The sequence below is a fragment of the Schistocerca americana genome, chromosome 4 (genome assembly GCF_021461395.2).
Source record: "Schistocerca americana isolate TAMUIC-IGC-003095 chromosome 4, iqSchAmer2.1, whole genome shotgun sequence".
Classification (NCBI taxonomy): Eukaryota; Metazoa; Arthropoda; class Insecta; order Orthoptera; family Acrididae; genus Schistocerca; species Schistocerca americana.
Window position 1 is genome coordinate 789,391,789 of NC_060122.1, and position 20,774 is coordinate 789,412,562.

General features: G+C 41.1%; 1 protein-coding gene across 2 annotated transcripts in view; it reads right to left on the bottom strand.

Moving 5' to 3' along the window:
• Positions 1 to 5,944: 5,944 nt before the first annotated feature.
• The window catches only part of LOC124612952 (atrial natriuretic peptide receptor 1-like), a 1,199,832-nt gene continuing 1,185,002 nt past the window's right edge, over positions 5,945 to 20,774 (bottom strand). For both annotated transcript variants that reach the window (XM_047141468.1, XM_047141467.1), the window contains 3 exons: positions 20,236 to 20,334; positions 16,575 to 16,666; positions 5,945 to 8,107 (listed from right to left, as the gene is read on the bottom strand). In XM_047141468.1, the coding sequence (XP_046997424.1) occupies positions 7,727 to 8,107; positions 16,575 to 16,666; positions 20,236 to 20,334 (572 nt within the window). In that variant the 3' untranslated portion in view covers positions 5,945 to 7,726. The remainder of the gene's footprint in view (positions 8,108 to 16,574; positions 16,667 to 20,235; positions 20,335 to 20,774) is intronic.

Below are 20,774 nucleotides of genomic sequence, written 5' to 3' on the forward strand. Positions count from 1 at the left end.
AAAAACACGACCACACCACAACACCACCGCCTCCGAATTTTACTGTTGGCACTACACACGCTGGCAGATGACTTTCATCGGACATTCGCCACACCCGTGCGATTGGATCGCCACATTGTGTACCGTGATTCGTCACTCCCCGCAATGTTTTTCCACTGTTCAGTCGTCCAATATTCACGCTCCTTACACAAAGCGAGTGGTCGTTTGGCATTTACCGGTGAGATGTGTGGCTTATGAGCAGCCGCTCGACCAAGAAATTCAAGTTCTCTCGCCTCCTGCCTACCTGCCACAGTACTTCCAATCGATCCTGATGCACTTTGGAATTCCTGTTTAATGGTCTGGATAGATGTCTGCGTACTACACATTACGGCCGTCTTCAACTGTCAGCGGTCTCTGATAGTCAACAGACTAGGTCGGCCAGTACGCTTGTGTGCTGTACGTGTACCTTCACGTTTCCGCTTCACTATCACATAGGCAACAGTGGATCTGTGGATGCTTAGGAGTGTGAAAATCTCGCGTACAGGCGTATGGCACAAGTGACACCCAATCACCTAACCACGTTCGAAGTCACTGAGTTTCGCGGAGGGTCCCATTCTGCTCTCTCACGATGTCTGATGACTACTGATCTCGCTGATAAGAAGTACCTGGTAGTAGGTAGCAGCACAATGCACCTAGTATGAAAAACGTATGTTTTTGGGGGGGTGTGGTTACTTTTTATCACGTAGTGTATAATCAAAAATAGCCAGGTGGTATTTTCTGAAGAATTAACTGCCCTACACGAACTTCTTCGACGGAATATATATATGAGAAAGTCACAGAAAACAGGTAGGAGGAAATACTACACGGAACTAATTAACATAATCAACGAAAAGGTTAGCCTAATTAGCGCAGTCTTAGGTGGGAAGGCACGATCAATTAAACTACAAGTAACATACACAAATTTCTGAGGAACTGCGGATAAACTGATATACTTCATATCAATTTAGTTCACTGATGGGATTTCGCACTTTACAAAATGAACTGATGTGAGATTATTTTCCTTCAATTTAGAGAGTGTGCAGCTTTTTTAATTAGTACGTTAAATTCAGACAATTATTCGCTCTCTGACTTGTCATTTGGCATTCTTCGGGTTTCTTAGTGGTGCTCGGAGTGGCAAAATTTGCTGAATGCAGTCAAATGCGAATTCTGAGAGTCAGATTATTTTGTAGAAGATAATTTAAGCACATGGTGGGGTGCAGTGAAAATAAAACTTCCTAGGTATCATACAATGGAATTTTGTCCGAGTTTTGATACCCAGACGAAAAGCGCGAAATAGACCAGTGTGAGGTCTAGTTTTGCAGAGCAAAGATATAATAGACAGAAAGTAATCAGAGTAATTAAGAAAAATTTTATTTTTGTTTTGAGGGAAAATTTCTGTACTAATTTAGTAAATGTGGCGTGAAAAGTGGACAAATGGAGTATCAAATTGACTAACATGAATTCAAGTTTTGCAAAACAAAATTTAATCTCTTCAAAGTAGTAGAGGTAACTAAGAAGAATTTAGTGTTTTGGGGGAAAACTGAAGTATTTCGACACTAGGTGCTGCTACCTACGTAAATGAACTGTGAAAATTTATGAAATCACTGCATAAATGGAAACTGCTTTCTATTAATGTATATACTTATAACAATAATAAATAATAATAGAATACTGATCAGTACTTAAATATATTTCATGCTTTTTGAAGAAAACTTCAAAATAAAGAAATGCGATCAGATGTTATGTGAAATGATTTCTCTAAAGGTAAGAGATAAATCAGATAAGACAAACATTTGACAGGTCTTTGAATCACGCTACAGCATATAGTAAATCAGGTGGTGATTGAGAATGTGAAGTTCAATGTTTAAGTCTGAACCTTGGAATTTTAAAAAATACAGAGCATATTTTTCTGATGGAATTTCAGTCAGTGGTCTCCTCACGTCACTAACGTATGATAATCTACTGTATATGATTACGAACTTAATTGAAATGCAAGTCTAATATTCTTGTAGGCTAATCAAGTCTATTTCTTACTTTTAAACAAATTATTTCACAAAGCAGAAGTCTGTGTTTTTTACATTTTTTTTGTTTTAGGGCTTCAGACACACTATAATAAATTGAATCTTTACTGAACCTTAGGGGTCGGAATATAAGGACATTGATTAACTCGAAAATATATTCTACGCCCATTGTTTCAGAAAGGGAATTTCACAACTGTGACACACATACATTTAAGAAACAACTTTCACATATTGCTTCGAAACACAATCCATGGGGTTTTCCAGGCGACAGTGCCATCTGAAAGCCTCTTTCTTTGTGCTTATCAGCTATCCTGAGTGGTACAGTACAAAATCAAAACACAGAAACGGACCGTCGAACCACTGACCGACGATGAGGTCAGCAGAGGTGGAACAGATGTTAGGTTTTGGAATGGAAAGCAGCCGTATCCATATCAACTAAGCATCACAGTATTAATCTGCCAGGAAGTTTCATATCAGCGCATACTCCGCTGCAGAGTGAAAATCTCATTCTGGAAACATCCCCCCGGCTGTGGCTAACCCATGACTCCGCAGTATCCTTTCTTCCAGGAGTGTTAGTTGTGCAAGTTTCGCAGAAGAGTTTCTGTTAAGTCTGGAAGGTAGGAGACGAGGCACTGGCAGAACTGAAGCTGTGAGGCCGTGTGGTGCTTAGGTAGCTCAGATGGTAGAGCACTTACCCACGAAAGGCAAAGGTCCCGAGTTCGAGTCTCGGTCCGGCACGCAGTTTTAATGTGCCAGGAAGTTTCATCACAGTGTTTGCCTTAAGCAATTTAGGGAAAGCGTGGAAAACCACAGTACAGACAACCGGACGGGGATTTCAGCCCAGGTCCTCCTGATTATGCGTGCAATGTGTTAAATATTACGTCAGCCCACGCTGTGAGCCATTCTGATGAAAAAAAAAGCTTTAACCATCCCGGTTTTTCAGGAACCTGCACCCGCCATTGTTCACCAGCTATAGGGCGCTGATGACCTCGATGTTGAGCGCCCATAAACCCCAACACACACACACTTCACCAGCTACGGTAATGCCACGTTACCTGATGGATCCTTTACCAGTGAGCCAACAGTGAAAGGGGCCAAAAGAATGTAGAGAGGTTGAACCAAGCTAGACGCTGTTAAACGTGGTGTCATTGAAGGAACACTAACTCCGAGCACGGGTTCACGTACATTGCGTCAACATGGCTTCACCAATTGCATGTTCAGTCTTCGAAGTGAAGGCCAGAGAGGAAGAAGAGATCGCAGCATTGTGTTCACAACTCACTATTAATTGTAATACCAGGTTACACACTGATATCAGTAGTTTCAATGCAGCAACACGGTGATGACATTTCTGCCAATCCAAATAACTGTAATTCGCAGCGAGATGACGCAGTATTTGAGACAATGAACTAAAATTTGGGAGGATGACCGTTCAAATTGCGATCCAGCCATTTAACTTTGAGTTGTCCACGATCTCCCTAAAGTACTCAGACAAATCATTGATAGCCTCTTTCTTTCTGCTTATCAGCTATCCAGAACAAAATCAAAGCACAGAAGCTTACCGTCGAATCACTGACCGACTTCCTTCCCCTTCTCTCCAAAATTTCGGTCTTGTGTTTCGTCTTTAATGATCTCATAGTCGACTGGACGTCAAAATCTATTCTGTCGTTTTCTTTTCGAATAAATGACCCAGGAAGGTGAACCGTCTGTGACTGGTCCTGCAGCGGAATCAATATTGGTCCATGAACCTTTTCGCATAAGATATCTTTACCATACTGGGAAGTGTTCAAAATCAACTGCTATCCAAAATTTTGAATCTGGCGTTCCTCATATCTCGATAGAAGACAATTAAGCCCTCAATATGTACATGTTCTGTTTATGGTCTATGCAGCTTAGAATATGCGAATGATTTTCTTGCTTTCACCCAGTCATGTTTCAGCAATGTGAACAACTGTAAACTGTATCGACATAAGACACTATAGTGGTCGTCATGACGAACATCATAACTGTAAATTAAATTTCAGTGGCCTATAGGACACCTAAATGGAAAAGTCCAACAGCGTTAAATTATGTGGATTACGGCTTGACGACAACAAATTACATTAGAAGCAGCATACCACAAAAGTGTTCAAACAACTAATCAATGCTTTATTTTCTGTGAGATTATTGTCAGAAAGAAAAGTAAAAATAAAAGAAAAGTGACAAACTTTGCTTATCTTCTTTCCATAATGCCACAGGAATACTACTTTCGGTTAACGCTTGAAGTGAGTAATGCGAAATAATTGTGATGTAATTTCAAGAATGCAGAAACCTACCGAACGAGGTGGCGCAGTGGTTAGCACACTGGACTCGTATTCGGGAGTACGATGGTTCAAATCCGCGTCCGGTCATCCTGATTTAAGTTTTCCATGATTTCCCTAAATTGCTTCAGGCAGATGCCGTCATGGTTCCTTTGAAAAGGCACGGCCGACTTCCTTCCCTATCTTTCCTTAATATGATGGACCGATGACCTCGCTGTTTGGTCCACTCTCCCAAATCAACCAACGAATGAAAAAGTCTGTCCGAAGAACTAAATACACCAAACACCTCTTTCCAGCATATCTATTTCTTTACGGAATTTGTGGAAGAGCATGTTTCATGGTTTCCAACGAAAAGCTCACTTCACGTCAACAGTACCAGGAGGAACAATAGTTTACAGTAAAATCTAAAACCATTTAACTGTGGCCAGAAAACACATTCTCAGCAACTTGGCAGCAGAAAAAGTAAAACCTTTCGTAAAGACGTATTTTGTATCAGTGCTTTCATAAAACGTTCCATATCCTGTTTGATCTCCTCACTGTGGCTCTATGGAAGGAATAGTGAATCTAATCAAATTCAAATTCAGCAACGTAACTGAGGAGCATCGCATGTGTGCTGAAATGTACAAAGCACACCAGACAACTTCTTCAAACATCGTAGCCGTCCTCTCAGCACATGAACAGTGGAAAAGCCGTTTGACCGCGCATTAAATCAAATTCGTTGAGCAATCAATGTAACTTAACAATTATGAGTAAAGGTTCCATTTAAATATTTACAGCTAAGTAACAGTAGTTGGAAAAGACTCAAATATTCAGTCACTGAGTAAATGACGTACTTTGCTTACCTGTGGTGAACGTTTGTGAATGGTCACCATCCGCTTTCTACATTGCCCTAATGGTTTAGTGTACAGCACTAGCTATTCGTCCCACGTCATGCAGTACGAAAATTTTAGGGGTTTTCTAAGCAACTGACGAAGATTGTGGTCTATTGAATTTACTTAACTCATACTCGAGAGGAAAGAAATTTAGATCTCCTCCGATTTCTTGCAACTTCATTAATCAACGTCATGTGAATTCTGGGATGGGTCATCGTCAATTGATGGTAACAGACTACTCTCTCTTTGTCAAATAACCCCAAGAAAATTCAGTTTTGTGTCCAAAACACTTTTATCGACGAGACTGAAAGACTAACTATTCTTCCTTTGACCTGAAGTCTCTGTGCCTAAAAAGTAAAACGTTGCATCCAGTTTCTCTGCCTTCAGACGTAGAGTGTGAATATGACAAGCTAGAGTGATTCGAGTACGAAACTGCAACGTTGCCTTCACACTTAACCTTTATAATTAGATACAATGCGACAGTGCGAGTCATTAAGAATCAAATTAACACATGTGTCGCACAAAGTAATTATTGGTAGTTAAACAGACAACTTTTTACTCTCGTCTTAGTTCATTTGCAAAGTAAATGCTGCTGAAACTGTGTTAGAACAACGAAGCCTTAATGCAAAGGAAAACAAATGAAATACAAATTATTTTAGTTACACATTCCATAAAATATTTATTCATGAATAAAGTTAACATAATATAACAAACTATATTTACAATAAATGTCATGAAATATTATATCAATCGATGGACAAACAAATATGGCAGATGATATGATTAAACGTTCTCTTAAATAAGTAATGAATGGTATCTCTTCATTGTTAAACACTGATATATGAAATATTATTCCATCTTTGGCTGAGATGTTTGGTACAGTTCTTAAAAATAGAGGCATGCAACTGCAGTGCAGTTCTGCTTCCTTGGTAACTTTACTGGTTTCTATTAACATCTCTTAACACTTAGGACCCTTCCCAAAAACAGGTAACTAATATGGCGCGATGTGTTTCTTGTTCCCGCTAAATCACACAATGAAGTCTTTGTCAGTGAATAATTTGTCTTGCATTTAGTACACAAATCCACATTTACTGGCCACGATGTAATTTTATAAATAGAATTGAACTGTGCTGCACTTCTCAATTAGAATATCCCACATGCCCTGGAAGTATTCAGCCAATGTTTCTTACATCGTCTTTAGTTTGCACCCACGAATAACGGTTAACAACTGATGATTATTGTTGAAGTGTGTAAAGAAGATAGAAAAATTTGTTTCGAGTCACAAGTGCCCATGACTTTTTTATATTTTGAGGGAATATAGTCACTAGTTTTAAGAAAATTCCTGGAAATAAAGTATAATCTGTACTAGCGCTCTTTTTGCAATACTCGTAACCACAGCAACAACATCAATTCCCAGGAAGAAGAGGAACAGGTAGTATAAAATTTGAAAACTTTCAGTAACGAGTAAGAAATTTACATCAATTTTTCGTTTTAGTCGACATAAAAGTGTAGCTCATTGTCCGTATTAGGAGAGGAGGAAGTTGTGGGACTGTGAGTAACAGCAGAAAAGTGTATAGTTAAAGGTCTGTCTCATGTTGATGCATTAATGTACGATACAATCAGAACTGTTCAAGTCCAGTGTGAGACACAAAGAGGAGACAAAGGTTCAATACCACGAAGCTGTTTCCATTAGAAGCTTCTCGTATCCTTGCTCTGGCCTAATATCCATAGTCATTCCTTACTGTTAGACCTGAGGTAGGAAGGTAAACATCAGCTGAGCCTAAGTATTTTGATTTTCGTGTATGAAATGTAACAGGAGTTTTGTAATTAACTTTAGTAAGAGTTACAAATAACGTGTGTATAGTTTTATAGAAGCGCTCGACATGTTAAAGAACAACAAACGATGCCAATGGACATAAAACTGCCACAGTTAAAGGGATTGTACAAATTTTTAAATAAAATTATTCTCTCTCAATGACAATTCAATTGTTTTGTACAGTGTTACGAAAACCTCTGTACATTACCATAGATTGTTTGGGTACTGTCGACGGAATAGCTTACCTTATACCATGTTACCCTATACAGCAGTAGAGAAACACTTTAGAAATTAGTACAGAGGATGGCAGAGACGAAATATTGAATGTAGCATGCACAAAGCAAGCTTACCGTGCATTTGATGTATGTGCTATTAGCAAATCTCCGAAAATGTATTTTTCAATTCTGTTATCAAAGAAGTAGAGCAAAAGATACAGTAAGTCACTTTTGAACGAGAAAGGCTGAAATAAACCAAAATATGGGGCACAGCCTGTAATGTCTTTATCACCCGCTTCCACGTAAATGACAGCTGCCTGTGGCGACAATCTTCTGCAGGTGGAAAGTAAATAGTGGCGTAGTGCAGCGTGCTTTCTTAAGATAGTGGGAGTTTCAGTTAACAAGTTCAGAATCACAGCAAGACATATAATCAACAAATGCTCTGCCACTGCACATCGAAACGCGATGGTTGCGTCGTGGAAGCCCCTCAGACCATTTCTGTTGGTGCGAGCAACGGCGTGGTAACTCCGGGCGGAGGGGTGATGACGTGGTTCCCGGTGTCCCTGGGTGGCAGTTTGGCGACGTTGTTGTTGTTCACTTTGTTGGCGGGTGGACTGCTCACGTTGTTAGGCTGCGACATCGGCGGTGGACTGCTCACGTTGTTGGACATCTGGTTCTGTTGTTGCTGACCACTGATGTTGTTTGCCTGCTGCTGTGGAGTTGGCACCGGTGGCAGGATGTTGTTGCCGGTTGCTGGCTGTTGCGAGACGTTGCTGTTGTTGCTGATGGACTGCGTCATGGCTCCGCCATTTGGTTGCTGAGGTTTCTTCTCACCCAGCAGCCAATACGTCGTCACCTTCCCTTTACCCTGCAACAGATGTCAGGCAAACTGAATGCTGTAACAAGAAAAATTAGAGCAACGATTTCTTCCTTCCACATTTAAACCCATAAGGTAAGATGCTAGTATTATGATTTACAAGTAACATACAAGTATAGGCACATGGCTTGTGAAAAGTCACTGCTACATGCCACAGATGGTTACCAATACACCACATGTATTAACTGCTATGGTGCCCGCGCTGCCAGGAGCCACACACCGCCCTTAGAATTTTTATCGGGGGCAAATTTACCCATTAGTAGCTTTTAACTGAAAATAATTACACCGTGCAGGAGTATGTACATATGACCGTGCAGAAATCATACAACACTGGAAAGTGCGACTGGATTAGTGATTTCCTGTCAGGAAGGTCGCAGTTCCTAGTAATAGACGGCAAATCATCGAGTAAAAGTGAAGTGATATCAGGTGTTCCCCAGGAAATCGCCCTGGGACCTCTGCTGTTCCTGATCTATATAAATGACCTGGGTGACAATCTGAGCAGCTCTCTTAGGTTACTCGCAGATGATGCTGTAATTTACCGTCTAGTAAGGTCATCCGAAGACCAGTGTCAGTTGCAAAGCGATTTAGAAAAGATTGCTATGTGGTGTGGCAGGTGGCAGTTGACGTTAAATAACGAAAAGTGTGAGGTGATCCACATGAGTTCCAAAAGAAATCCGTTGGAATTCGATTACTCGATAAATAGTACAATTCTCAAGGCTGTCAATTCAACTAAGTACCTGGGTGTTAAAATTACAAACAACTTCAGTTGGAAAGACCACATAGATAATATTGTGGGGAAGGCGAGCCAAAGGTTGCGTTTCATTGGCAGAACACTTAGAAGATGCAACAAGTCCACTAAAGAGACAGCTTACACTACACTCGTTCGTCCTCTGTTAGAATATTGCTGCGCGGTGTGGGATCCTTACCAGGTGGGATTGACGGAGGACATTGAAAGGGTGCAAAAAAGGGCAGCTCGTTTTGTATTATCACGTAATAGGGGAGAGAGTGTGGCAGATATGATACGCGAGTTGGGATGGAAGTCATTAAAGCAAAAACGTTTTTCGTCGCGGCGAGATCTATTTACGAGATTTCAGTCACCAACTTTCTCTTCCGAATGCGAAAATATTGCGTTGAGCCCAACCTACATAGGTAGGAATGATAATCAAAATAAAATAAGAGAAATCAGAGCTCGAACAGAAAGGTTTAGGTGTTCGTTTTCCCCGCGCGCTGTTGGGGAGTTGAATGGTAGGGAGATAGTATGATTGTGGTTCGATGAACCCTCTGCCAAGCACTTAAATGTGAGTTGCAGAGTAATCATGTAGATGTAGATGTAAATGTATATGTGAAATATCAGTCATTAACATAAAATTGTGGGTAGTATTTTCAAACGACTGAAGAACACATCCATTGCAATTCTGTTTTACGGAACCACATTTTACGTACTGGAAATTAGTACAATAATTTTATTTACATGCTCTGTCCCACTATGTCTACTGTTCATTGTTATGAAGTATTGTCACAGCAATGTGAATAGAGATTATTTGCATGAAACTGTTAACAAAACACGCCTAAAAATCGTATGTTCGTCTGTCCTCACAACAAACAATGTAGGCTGCTAAGTGAAACAGAATACTCAACTTTTGACAGCTATTCTTTAGTGAAACAAAGACGGAAATTCTTTTCAGTCACTAGCTGAGTATTTCATTATAATATATTTTGAACAACGGTGCTGCATTGGTACAACTGTAGTCAAAAGTACCGTTCGTTTCACCAGTAATACCGACTTTACCCTGAGAATAAAAAAAATTCGACTCGTTTCAGTACAAATCCGGAGTGTACCAGATTATGTGACGAGAGAACGGGCAGCTAGTCATTGTGTGAGAGGGGAGAGATGGTGAAAAACTGTTCATTAAGCAGCAGCTTGATGCCAATAATACATCAACGTAATTCCTGCGTTTGACTGGTTCTGCAAGATCGGGCTTTCCTTCAGCTCATCAGGTGACCCTGACTTTGTAGTGCAGTGTTTTCTTTCTCAGTTACCGCCGTCGACGCAGTCAGGAAGTTATTTCGGAACTTTCATGTACTCCACCATTTCTGAGTAGTTAAACATTATATTTCGAATTATTAGCAGTGCCCAAAATGCAGTCGAATTTAGGTCATCTCGCCACGCTAGTCGTTCTTCATCTTCAGAGCGACGCACACCAAACTACATCTACAGGCAGACAGCTATAGCGACCCAGCGCAGAGAAAAAGACTGCTCAAAATACTGGCGCATAGGACTCGCACCCTGTTCAGCAATGAGAGTCTCAACTAAGAACCTAAGCATTTAGAACGGCGTTCTAGAAGAACAGCTACACGGAGTGACAAATTAGCAGGGCACAGCGTCCCACATCACTTTACAACTAAACTAGAATTATATATTAATACCTTCAACTGCTGACGGGCGTTGATGTGTATCAACGGGAACAGGTGAACATGTGTGCCCCGACCGGGACTCGAAGCCTGGATCTCCTGCTTACATTGCAGACGCTCGATTCATCCGAGCCACCGAGGGCGTAGAGGATAGCGCGACTGCAGGGACTATCTCGCGCACGCCTCCCGCGGGACCCACATTCCCACCCTATACTTCCACACACCATATTCGTAGTGTCCCTACCCAACGCACTCATTACTCGTGGAAGACACTCTTAGCAAGTCCCGTAAGAGTTCGTGTAATATGTGTGCATCCGCACAAAAGAAGAAGGTTATGGCCGGTATTGCCAGAACTATATAGTTATACGGATATGGAGTCTTCTTTCAGACATGTCCGAAGAAACAGACACCACACCCATGTAAGTATACACTGTACAACTGGTGGAAACAGAGGAGGAACCTCTGGAGAATGCTGCCACTGCGTTGATTCCGTTTTGTGGCTCATAATCCGGGGAGATAAGACGAATTCTACAAAAACACAAAGCGAATTTTACAAAAACACAGAGTGAAGAACTAGCACAGAACCCGCCTTGGCTAGAGACTTGTGGAAGCTTCTAGCTCGTCCAACAGTGAATCGTCAACTTTGAGAGGTTGCTGTGTGTGTTTGGTGACCGACGTGATGTCTTCCCCTCATACCAACCCCCTCGATAAATATATCAAGTTGCCATAGTGAATGATCCAAATAAGGGAAGTTTAGAATTCTCATTGCACCAAAGTCACTAAGTGGTCTAAGGATTATTTCACGCCATATCTTCATTTTGCATGCCCTTCAGTTATGCTGCAGACACGCCAGTATTGTGAAACTATCTCATGATATGCATTATTCTGATTTGAGGAAATATCCCGCTGAGCTCGTTGGCCGCTAGCACTATTTCTTATGAATATTGTGACATCTAGGACTTACAGGAAAGACTTACTGCAATGGTGCGGTGCATAGTTTGCATCTGATGGATGGCTGGTTGAGTGGTTTGGGGATGGGACGAAACAGCGAGGTCATCGGTCCCATTGGAGTAGGGAAGGATGGGAAGGAAATCGGCCGTGCCTTTTCAAAGAAACCATTCTGGCAATTGCCTGAAGCGATTGAGGGAAATCATGGAAAACCCAAATCAGGATATCCAGACGAGGGTTTGAACTGTCGCCCTCCCAAATACAAGTCCAGTGTGCTAACCACTGCGCAACCTCGCTCGGTCTCTGATGCATGATTCTGTCCCACAGTAGAGATCTGATATGGTGTACGAGAACGGACAACATGAGGATCTTGAGCAGAAAGATACACTATCTGATCCAAAGAATCTGGATGCCCCTATGTAATGAGGAATTGACCATTAGAGATGCGAAACGGCCAGAATAAAAGGAAGCGAGGTGTATTGTGTTGTCAGTAGACAAGCAGTAACAGCGTAATGGATCGGTCGGGAGAGGTCACACACTTAGAACTTGGCTACTCATTGGATATCACCTGGCTAACAAATCCATCAGGAACACTTCAGTCCCTCTAAAGCTATCCGTGTTGTCTGTTGATGACGTGACTGTTAAGTGGATGGGTGAAGGAAGAACTGCAGCTATCCTATGACCAGGCAGGCTTCATGTAATGGCGGACAGGGATCGTGAAGCATTGCGGACTGTGGTTCTAAAACAGTCGCATGATAACAGAAGTAGGAACCACTTGTTAATCCAAAGTCCTACCAGCAGTTCAGCACAATGATTGTGGGTAGGAACTGAAAAAGAACGTGGTGAAATGGTCGAGCAGCTCTACATAAGCCACACGTTTCTGCAGTCGGTGCTCAGTGGCACCTGAGACAGTGTAAAGATCGACGCCATTGGACTGTGGATGGCTGGATTTCATGTGATGAATCACGCAGTACCATGTGGCGATCCAATCAGAGAGTTTGGGTATGACTGTGCCTTGAGAATATTATCTGTCATCATGAGTTTCTGCAGTCGGTGCTCAGCGGCACCTGAGACAGTGTACAGATCGACGCCATTGGACTGTGGATGGCTGGATTTCATGTGATGAATCACGCAGTACCATGTGGCAATCCAATCAGAGAGTTTAGGTATGACTGTGCCTTGAGAATATTATCTGTCATCATGTATAGTTCCAAGAGTAAAATGCGGAGAAGGTGGTGGAGTGTTTTTCGCGTTTAGAGTGCGATCAACTTATTGCACTTACGAAAACGTTTAGTGGGGACTGATACGAACACATTTTACAGCATTGTGTTGCGGCATCAATAGAGGAACAGTCCGGAAACGGTGACTGTATCAGCACGACAGTGCATCCTGTCATATAGCAACATCTGTGAGGCTATGGTTTGGGGAAAATAACGTTCATGAAATAGGCTGGCCTGCCCAGTGTTCCGAACCCAATGGAATCCTTTTGGGAGGAGTTGTCAGGAAGTCGACTTCGCTCCCGACCCCAACCCCCAACATCGCTCCCTTTTCTGGTTTCGGCTCCTCAGGACGAACGGCCTGCCATTCCTCCACAAACATCCAGACACTCCATTGAAAGTGTCCCAAGCGGAATTCAAGATTTCACACGGGCGAAGGGTAGACACATCCCATGTTAAATTCGCCTAATAGGTGCCAGCGCACATTTGATCAGATTGTGAAGCTCCCTGCACTCATATAGCAGTGACCAAGCGTAGATGATGATGATGATGTTGGTTTGTGGGGCGCTCTACATCGTGGTAATCATTGCCTGTACAAGTTCCCAATCTTCCCATTTCCAGTCTCGCCACGTCTTGAATGATAATGAGGGGATGATCAGATGATGAGGACACCACAAACATCCAGTGCCCGGGTGAATAAAATCCCCGACCTAACTGGGAATCGAACCCGGGACCCTATGATCCAGAGGCACCACAACACGAGCTGCGGGCATCATGCGTACAGTGTGAGGTTTGAAGTATCACAACAGTGAACACCACCAGCTCAGTCGCCTTCTGAACTCTGTAGAGCGCTAGTTAACCCAGGAGAAGCCACTGCCCGTCATGTCGTCACTCTTACCACTGACGTCCTGTGTATCACTTGCAGAGGGATATCGAAGAGCGCAACTGCTCAGCAATGCCCGATTTTATGGTACATCTCGTATCCGCGCAACTTTCACGCTTCACTTTTCACGTGGAATATATTAGTACGTGTATTATCACGCTACCTCAGGTAGTTTTACAGATTAAAGTTCCTTAAACTTTGGCAAACGAGTATGTCTGTCTACATGGTGTAAATTTTTAATTGACAAACCAGAATAACTCGAAAAATGAGCTTCACACGAAAAAATGTGTAGAATACAAAGTTGATTATTTTCGAACGGGGTATCTGCTGGTGCTAAAATTAGCACGCCACCTAACCCCTTGGTCGTGGGGCGGGAGGCAACTTTAAGATGTCAAATGGGAACCCCCATGTTGTATAACAGGATCAGACTCTACATAAAAAAAAAACTACGTGCCTTTTGTCTTAAACATTTGTTTTCATTCTTGTTAGTTGGCGCTGTAATTTAAGAAAATCCATGCCCTCATTTATGCGTGGAAAACTGTTACGCATAAATAGAAAATACTTATTTACTTCGTAAATTTTGACTCGCTAAGACTAAAACTCTCCCTCTCCCCCCATACGGTGGAGTTTGAGAGAGAGGAACTAGAGTTTTAAAAATGTTGACCCAAATATTAATTTTTTCCTCAGTTTCGTATAAGTTTTGCAAAACTCTAATTCCTCCCTCTGAAACCCCAGCCTATTTGTTTTAGCGAATCAAAATTTATGAAGTAGATAAGTATTTTTTATTCATCCGTAATCATTTTAGACGCAAAAATGTGAACATGGATTTTCTTGAATTACAGAGCCAACTACCAAGAATCAAAACAAATGTTTAAGACAAAATGTACGTTGTTTTTTATGTAGAATCTGATTCAGCAATAAAAAATTGGGGTTCCCACTTGAAATTTTAAAGTTGCCTCCCGCCCCACCCCCAGGGGTCTGGGGTGGCGGGCTAATTTTAGCACCAGCAGATGTCCCCCTCGAAAATAATCGACTTAGGATTCTACAAATTTTTTCCTGTGAATCTTATTTTTCGAGTTATTCTGGTTCGTCAACTTAAAATTTACACCGCGTATATCAGAAGCTTAGTACTAGTGACTAATTTTTATGAAATAAAGTATTCAGTTATAATTGTAAAAGTAGGTAGTAGTAAGTTTGTAAAAGATGATTACAAGCAACTTAGAGAACTTCACCATTTCTAACGGGCTCTTGTTTGAAATTAGTACTTTATTATACGTTATTAGTTATTTTACAGTAAACTATAATAGTTGTTTCACTGTTTGGCATTTTCTCCCAGTGATGACAGAAGACTAGCTAAGGCTGCAGGCAATTATGGAGATAACTGACTGGCCTCATGCAAATGTGTCTATCTTTACGTACGATACAGCTATCTCTTAAGACGACTCCCATCACCACCACTATCGCTACAAAAATCAAATTTCTGTAGTGGTTTTCTGTGTGATACCGGATACTGAAATGGGCCTTATCACCAAACGTTGCCAACACAGCATTTCTTATAATTACTGTCATTGCCGTTATAATAAACTTTAAATTTTCACGCCTAGATTCAGTATAATGGTCTGTACCTCGATAATGTAACTAAGACTTTGTGATTAGATGCAATAATACGTGAATCCATATCAGTCGTTACATTTTCATACGAAAAAAATTGTATTTGTGGAAATCACAACATTCGTGGATGAAAACTTACAGTTGTACTGTCCTAGATAGTCTCTCAAGATCATTACACTTCTATGTGCGGTGCATTGATGGTCATGTAGTAATGACCTTTCGCATTTTTATGACTACATATAAATGGTAACTCACTGGGACACGTAGAATAAGTGAATGGCGTTTTCTCGCAGCTAATTACTACATAGGGACAAGTTGCGTCTTTTGTAGCGAACACGTTACTCTCACGGGAAACTGACGAACGTAGGAGGACGTCTAATGACAGGTATGCAACCCTCATCTTCCATCTAGGATGACTCGCCACTCCACTCTTAGGAATGGAAATCAGATGTCCGCTAAGAACAGCGTACATAAACATTTTGAACAATATCACAGGCCAAAGCATTAAGACCGTTGACCACGGTGAGACTGGATATCGCCTGATGGCTTGAAGCTAGGTGATGAAGCATGGAAAATACGTAATCGGAGCCCACACAGTCAGTGTGGGCAGTATGATGCTGTGGGCATCACAGTAAGGGACCTGTGACAGTAACCGAAGTAGCTGTAGACTACGAGAACATGGTAATGGACCAACTTCACGATTTTGTGCTAGCCTCTTCCGGAACGGTGGTGGCATCTCCGAGCAAGATAACAGCCCATGTCACAAGTTCAGAACCGTGCTACAATGGTTTAAAAGGATGATAAGGTACAGTCGTCGATGTTTTTTGGCACCAAATTCGCCTGACATGAATCATGAGGAGCACATGTGACACTCTCGGGCACCACTTCGTGCCCACAAACAACAGGCCCGTAATTTACGGGTAATGCGTGACGCGTACGTAGACACCTGTGCCACGTATCTCCGGACGCCTTCCACAGACTCATAGAATCCGTGCTGTGCACTTTCGCTGATGTCCTGTGTTCCAAAAGCCGACCAAAACGTTATTAACAAGATTATCTTATTCTTTTGGCTCATCAATATATGTCGCCGATTGGTACGTGTGTAGCTTGGATGTATCCCATAAACTGATGTGTTAGAGGCGCGATCCATCTCCTTCACTGAAGTTGGCCATCAGTTAGCAGTCGGCAGTACATAGACCTATTCCATACCGATATAAAAGATTATTTCCATTCAGTGATACTTTGAGCAGAAGCTCCTGTTACTGTTGAATGAGGTCAAAAATTGTATTTAATTTCCAGGCGCAGAATTAAGTGTCAAGAGCAATATGAATAATTAATTTTATATCCCTTGTTCGCCAGGTAAATAACTTTGGACTGCGGTGCTTACCTTCATTTCCACTTCGCCCCTGAGTTCCAACTCGAACGTCTCGAACGTGTCCAGTACTGCCTTAGTCTTTGGACTAACGTGTATCTTTAGAGCTGAAACAAAGAAAGGAACATGAATGAGTGACTCATAATTCGAATTACTTAATTAAAAACATATGAATATTTACCACAAAATGACAGACTTCCTGACACTGTGAAAAGTAGATATTTTCGTAGTCTCTGTCAATGAATCTCATGGCATTTGTTGTTATCATCATTGAAATCAAAAAGTGGTTAGAAGACTGACTATTAGCAAATACTGCACCTCCAGGCTCCTAATGAACCTGTAAGATTTGGAAGTCTTTGCTGTCACTAAACTGGTAGCCAACATTTACCCTGATCGAAAGCGCCGTCGACCCCTTCAACGTTACACAAACTAAAGTGATGAATGGAGGTGCGGTACGTCTTTAATGCGCTGCGGTGTTATGTTTCTATAAGGCGATTCCTGCTGCATAATCTGTATAATCATTATTTGTTCACAACATTTTGCAAAGACGTTTTATTCAAGGTTATTGATGGTGTTTACGAAAAGTCCAAATATCAGTTTTTCACCCATTCGGTCTCTCCTCTCCTTTAGATTCTTTTATTAAAATTCTGAGCTGAGCATACGTATGACATGTTGCACGTATTTTATGAGTCAGCGAGTTCAGTTTTATCTTGAGCAGCACAAGTAGAAACGTCGTGACATGGAAACGAAAAACATTCAACTAAATAGTAATTTTTCTTATGATACTCAGCAGTGACTATGGTACGGGGAAACAAATGTGAAATACTGAATCTTTCAAGGTGTCAGATTACAGAAATTTATGAGCCTTCATGGATCCATTTTAACAGTACTGAGAGGGCGTGTCATTCTAACTGGGATAAAGAAAGAATTAAGTGGTAGCAATGAATAATTATTGGCTCTTAACAGATTCAATACACTGTGGTGAGGGAATTTAAATCGTTGTTCCACAAGGCTGAATGTAGGGAGTCGTTGAGATTTCAACAAGCGTTCCAGCAATTGCTTTTCTTGGAAACATGTGAGGCTGCACAATTACACTGTCCCAAAAAAACCGTTGTTTCATAAATATGTCTGGGACTGCTATAATCTGAAACCAATGTATCCTTTGCCAAATGTGTGCTGCAGTTACAGGGGACCCTTTGCATGTTAAACATCTGCAACCTGCTGCTTATTGTCGGAAATGAGACCATGTGTCATAATACCAACCGTGTCCATAATAATACTGGTTCTTTGGCAACCCAAAACTTAGACACGGCTAAATCGTTCGTACATACTCATAGAGAGAACACTGTAAGGAAGAAGTTGAAGTAATACAAGCTATCATGAAGGATAACCAGTAGACAACGATGTATAAAAGTGATGAGAAGTTGCAGAAATCTAATTATGTGAAAATGTAAAAATAAAAGAGAACACATTGAAGGTATGATTTCATAATCAAGTGGTAGTAACATTACATGAATGGAAAGGATATAGGACACTCAACTAACTACGAGTAGACAAGATGCATACACGATCTGAGAGTCGATATTACTAGTATGGCTGTAGTAGTAAAAGTGGGATTTTTTTTTTCAAATTTTTGTTCAGTGGGGTTTTGAGAACTATGAACGTAAGCAAATATCAACGTAAAATTTTTCTCCTATTGCTCGTTAATCATTACAGTCTTCACTGAGGACGATTAACATGTTCCCCCAAGTAACAGTATTGGTGAACCATAAATCCATTTTTTAGTCAAAGAAGAATGTTGTACATCAAAATTCAACGTTGTAGTAAGTTCACATCTGTGTGTACTGGTTTCAGAGTCTAAATATTCTTTTGTCTCCTTGCTTCTCTTTCTCGAAACCATACAGTGAACAGGGTAGAATTCCTAAAATTATAGTGTAATGCACTCACTCGCTGAGGATAACTAAAGTTGAACGTGGTGTCTGACGGTAATCTCTTTACATAAAAGGAAATGTCATGACTAACTCTTCATAGAGTAGCCCCAAACTTAGGACAGATACCTGAAATTTGCAGATGGTGTTGACGTTATATGATAGGCATTCTTTGAAAAGGTTTCTTTCGAAATTCCACCCCATAAGGTGGCGAAATAGGGGCTGAAAGGTTTTTTTGAAAATATGTCGGTATTAAGGAAATTTTGAAGCTAGAACTAAGGAAACTGGTATTTGGTTTCCTGGTCAGACATAACAAGCACGTGTTTCAGTGTTTCTAAAAATTCAACACATAATGTGGTGAAACAGAGACTGAAAAACTTTTATAAAAATAAAACATTAGTAAAGCACTACTAAACCATTTGTAAGCTACATATATATGGAAATTGATATTTGACTACTCAGTTAGAAATAAAAAATAGGTGTTTGAGTGTTTTTGGAAATTAAAACCCCTAAAGGAGTGAAACAGGGGATAAAAACTTTCATAAAAATATCTCATAATGTAATCATTTTGAAAGGTAAATCTGCAAAAATTCCTATTTTTGGAAATTATACCCGCAAAGATGTGATATAGGACTTTAAAATTTTTATGAAAATATTTCGTTATCTTGAAACATTTCAAAGCTTAATCTATAAATATTTGTATTTCACTTCTCGGTTAGGACTAAAGAAAAAGTGGTAAGTGGTGAAACAACTGAAAATACTGGATTAAAAAAAACATCCGATTTCAGCTACCAGAATCGCTTTTTGGGCAGAAGTACGAGGGGCGTTCAGAAAGTAAGCTCCGATCGGTCGCGAAATGGAAACGACTATGAAAATCCGATAAAGCTTTGCACAGATGTGTTGGGTAGTGTCTCTAGTATAACCCCAGTTAGCATCACGTCGCTCTTCTCATTTCTGAGCTCGCAGTGAGTGCGTAAAGATGTCTAGAAAATAGTGTCTGCCGCCAAGTACGAGGGCCTGGTGAGAAATTTCGCCTGAAGCTATGCAGCTAACATTACATAACTGTCGTGCTGTTTCGTCTTCACGACAATTCTCAGCCGCATTCTGCAGGGGCAATGAAGATGCTCCTGCATCGTTTTCAAATGGAAATGTTAGATTACCCACAATACAGTCCGCAATTGTCTCCCCCTGAGTTTCATCTCTGGTCACATGAACCGCTGTCTTTGAAGACAACATTTTGACACAGACAACGAGGTGTAGGCCAGCGTGGAGAATTGGCGGAAAGCACTGGCGGCTGCCTTCTATGATGAGGCTATTGAAAAGTTGGTACAACGCTAAGACAAAAGTCTAAGTCAGAACGGCGACTACGTAGAGAAGTAGCTGAAAGTTGTAGCTAATTGTTACAAGTAAAACATTTCTGATGTTCACTGTGGTTTCAATTTGGCAATCAATCGGAGCTTACTTTCTGAACAGGCCTCGTATATTCAGAAAAGACCATGATTCTGTGCTCTTAAATAGAGCGAAAAATTTAGAAAATGTTGTAATTTGTAAATTAGGTCAAAGAAAGCTATTTAACTGTTTGCTCAGTGTGCAGATTTACACGTGAGGGATGGGTATAAAACATATAATTTCGACTAAAGGAAAACAAAAAAGCAGACAACTGTGTAGACTATACAGGCCAGGCGAGGGAAACAGTGGGCGCTAGGCTGGTTCGATACATTACTTGTGAACAGTCGGGTGGTACTCACGCAGGCCGTTGGACTCCATGCGGGAGGCGGTGTTGACGGTGTCCCCGAAGAGGCAGTAGCGGGGCATCTTGTGGCCCACCACGCCCGCCACGCAGGGACCTGAAACAAGCAGCACGACATCAGCGCTGCACGACCAGTGTAAGTTGCAACACGAGAGTACCCTTCAACTTTGTGCAAAATACATAAAAAAACGTTTCTGATTCAGTCCCATTTATTTTTTCTCAAACTAGTCTCCTTTAAAATGTACACACTTTTGCATGTGATCAAAGTAGCCCTGTAAACATTTCCTCCATTCTGATAGTGGCACCCTAAGACTATGATCTTCGAATGGGACGAAAGTTACTGGAGGTGAAGACAATCATTGTCCATGCATTATTTTTGTTTAACGTAAAGGAATAAAGAGAAGCCGTTGGGAGATACATGAATTGAATTCGGGCAATGAGATGCTTTTATCTGTCAAACAATGAATTATTTCAGCTGTTCATCTCATGGTGAAGAATAATCGGACGTTTGTCTTTGTCTCCTGCTTCTGAATAATG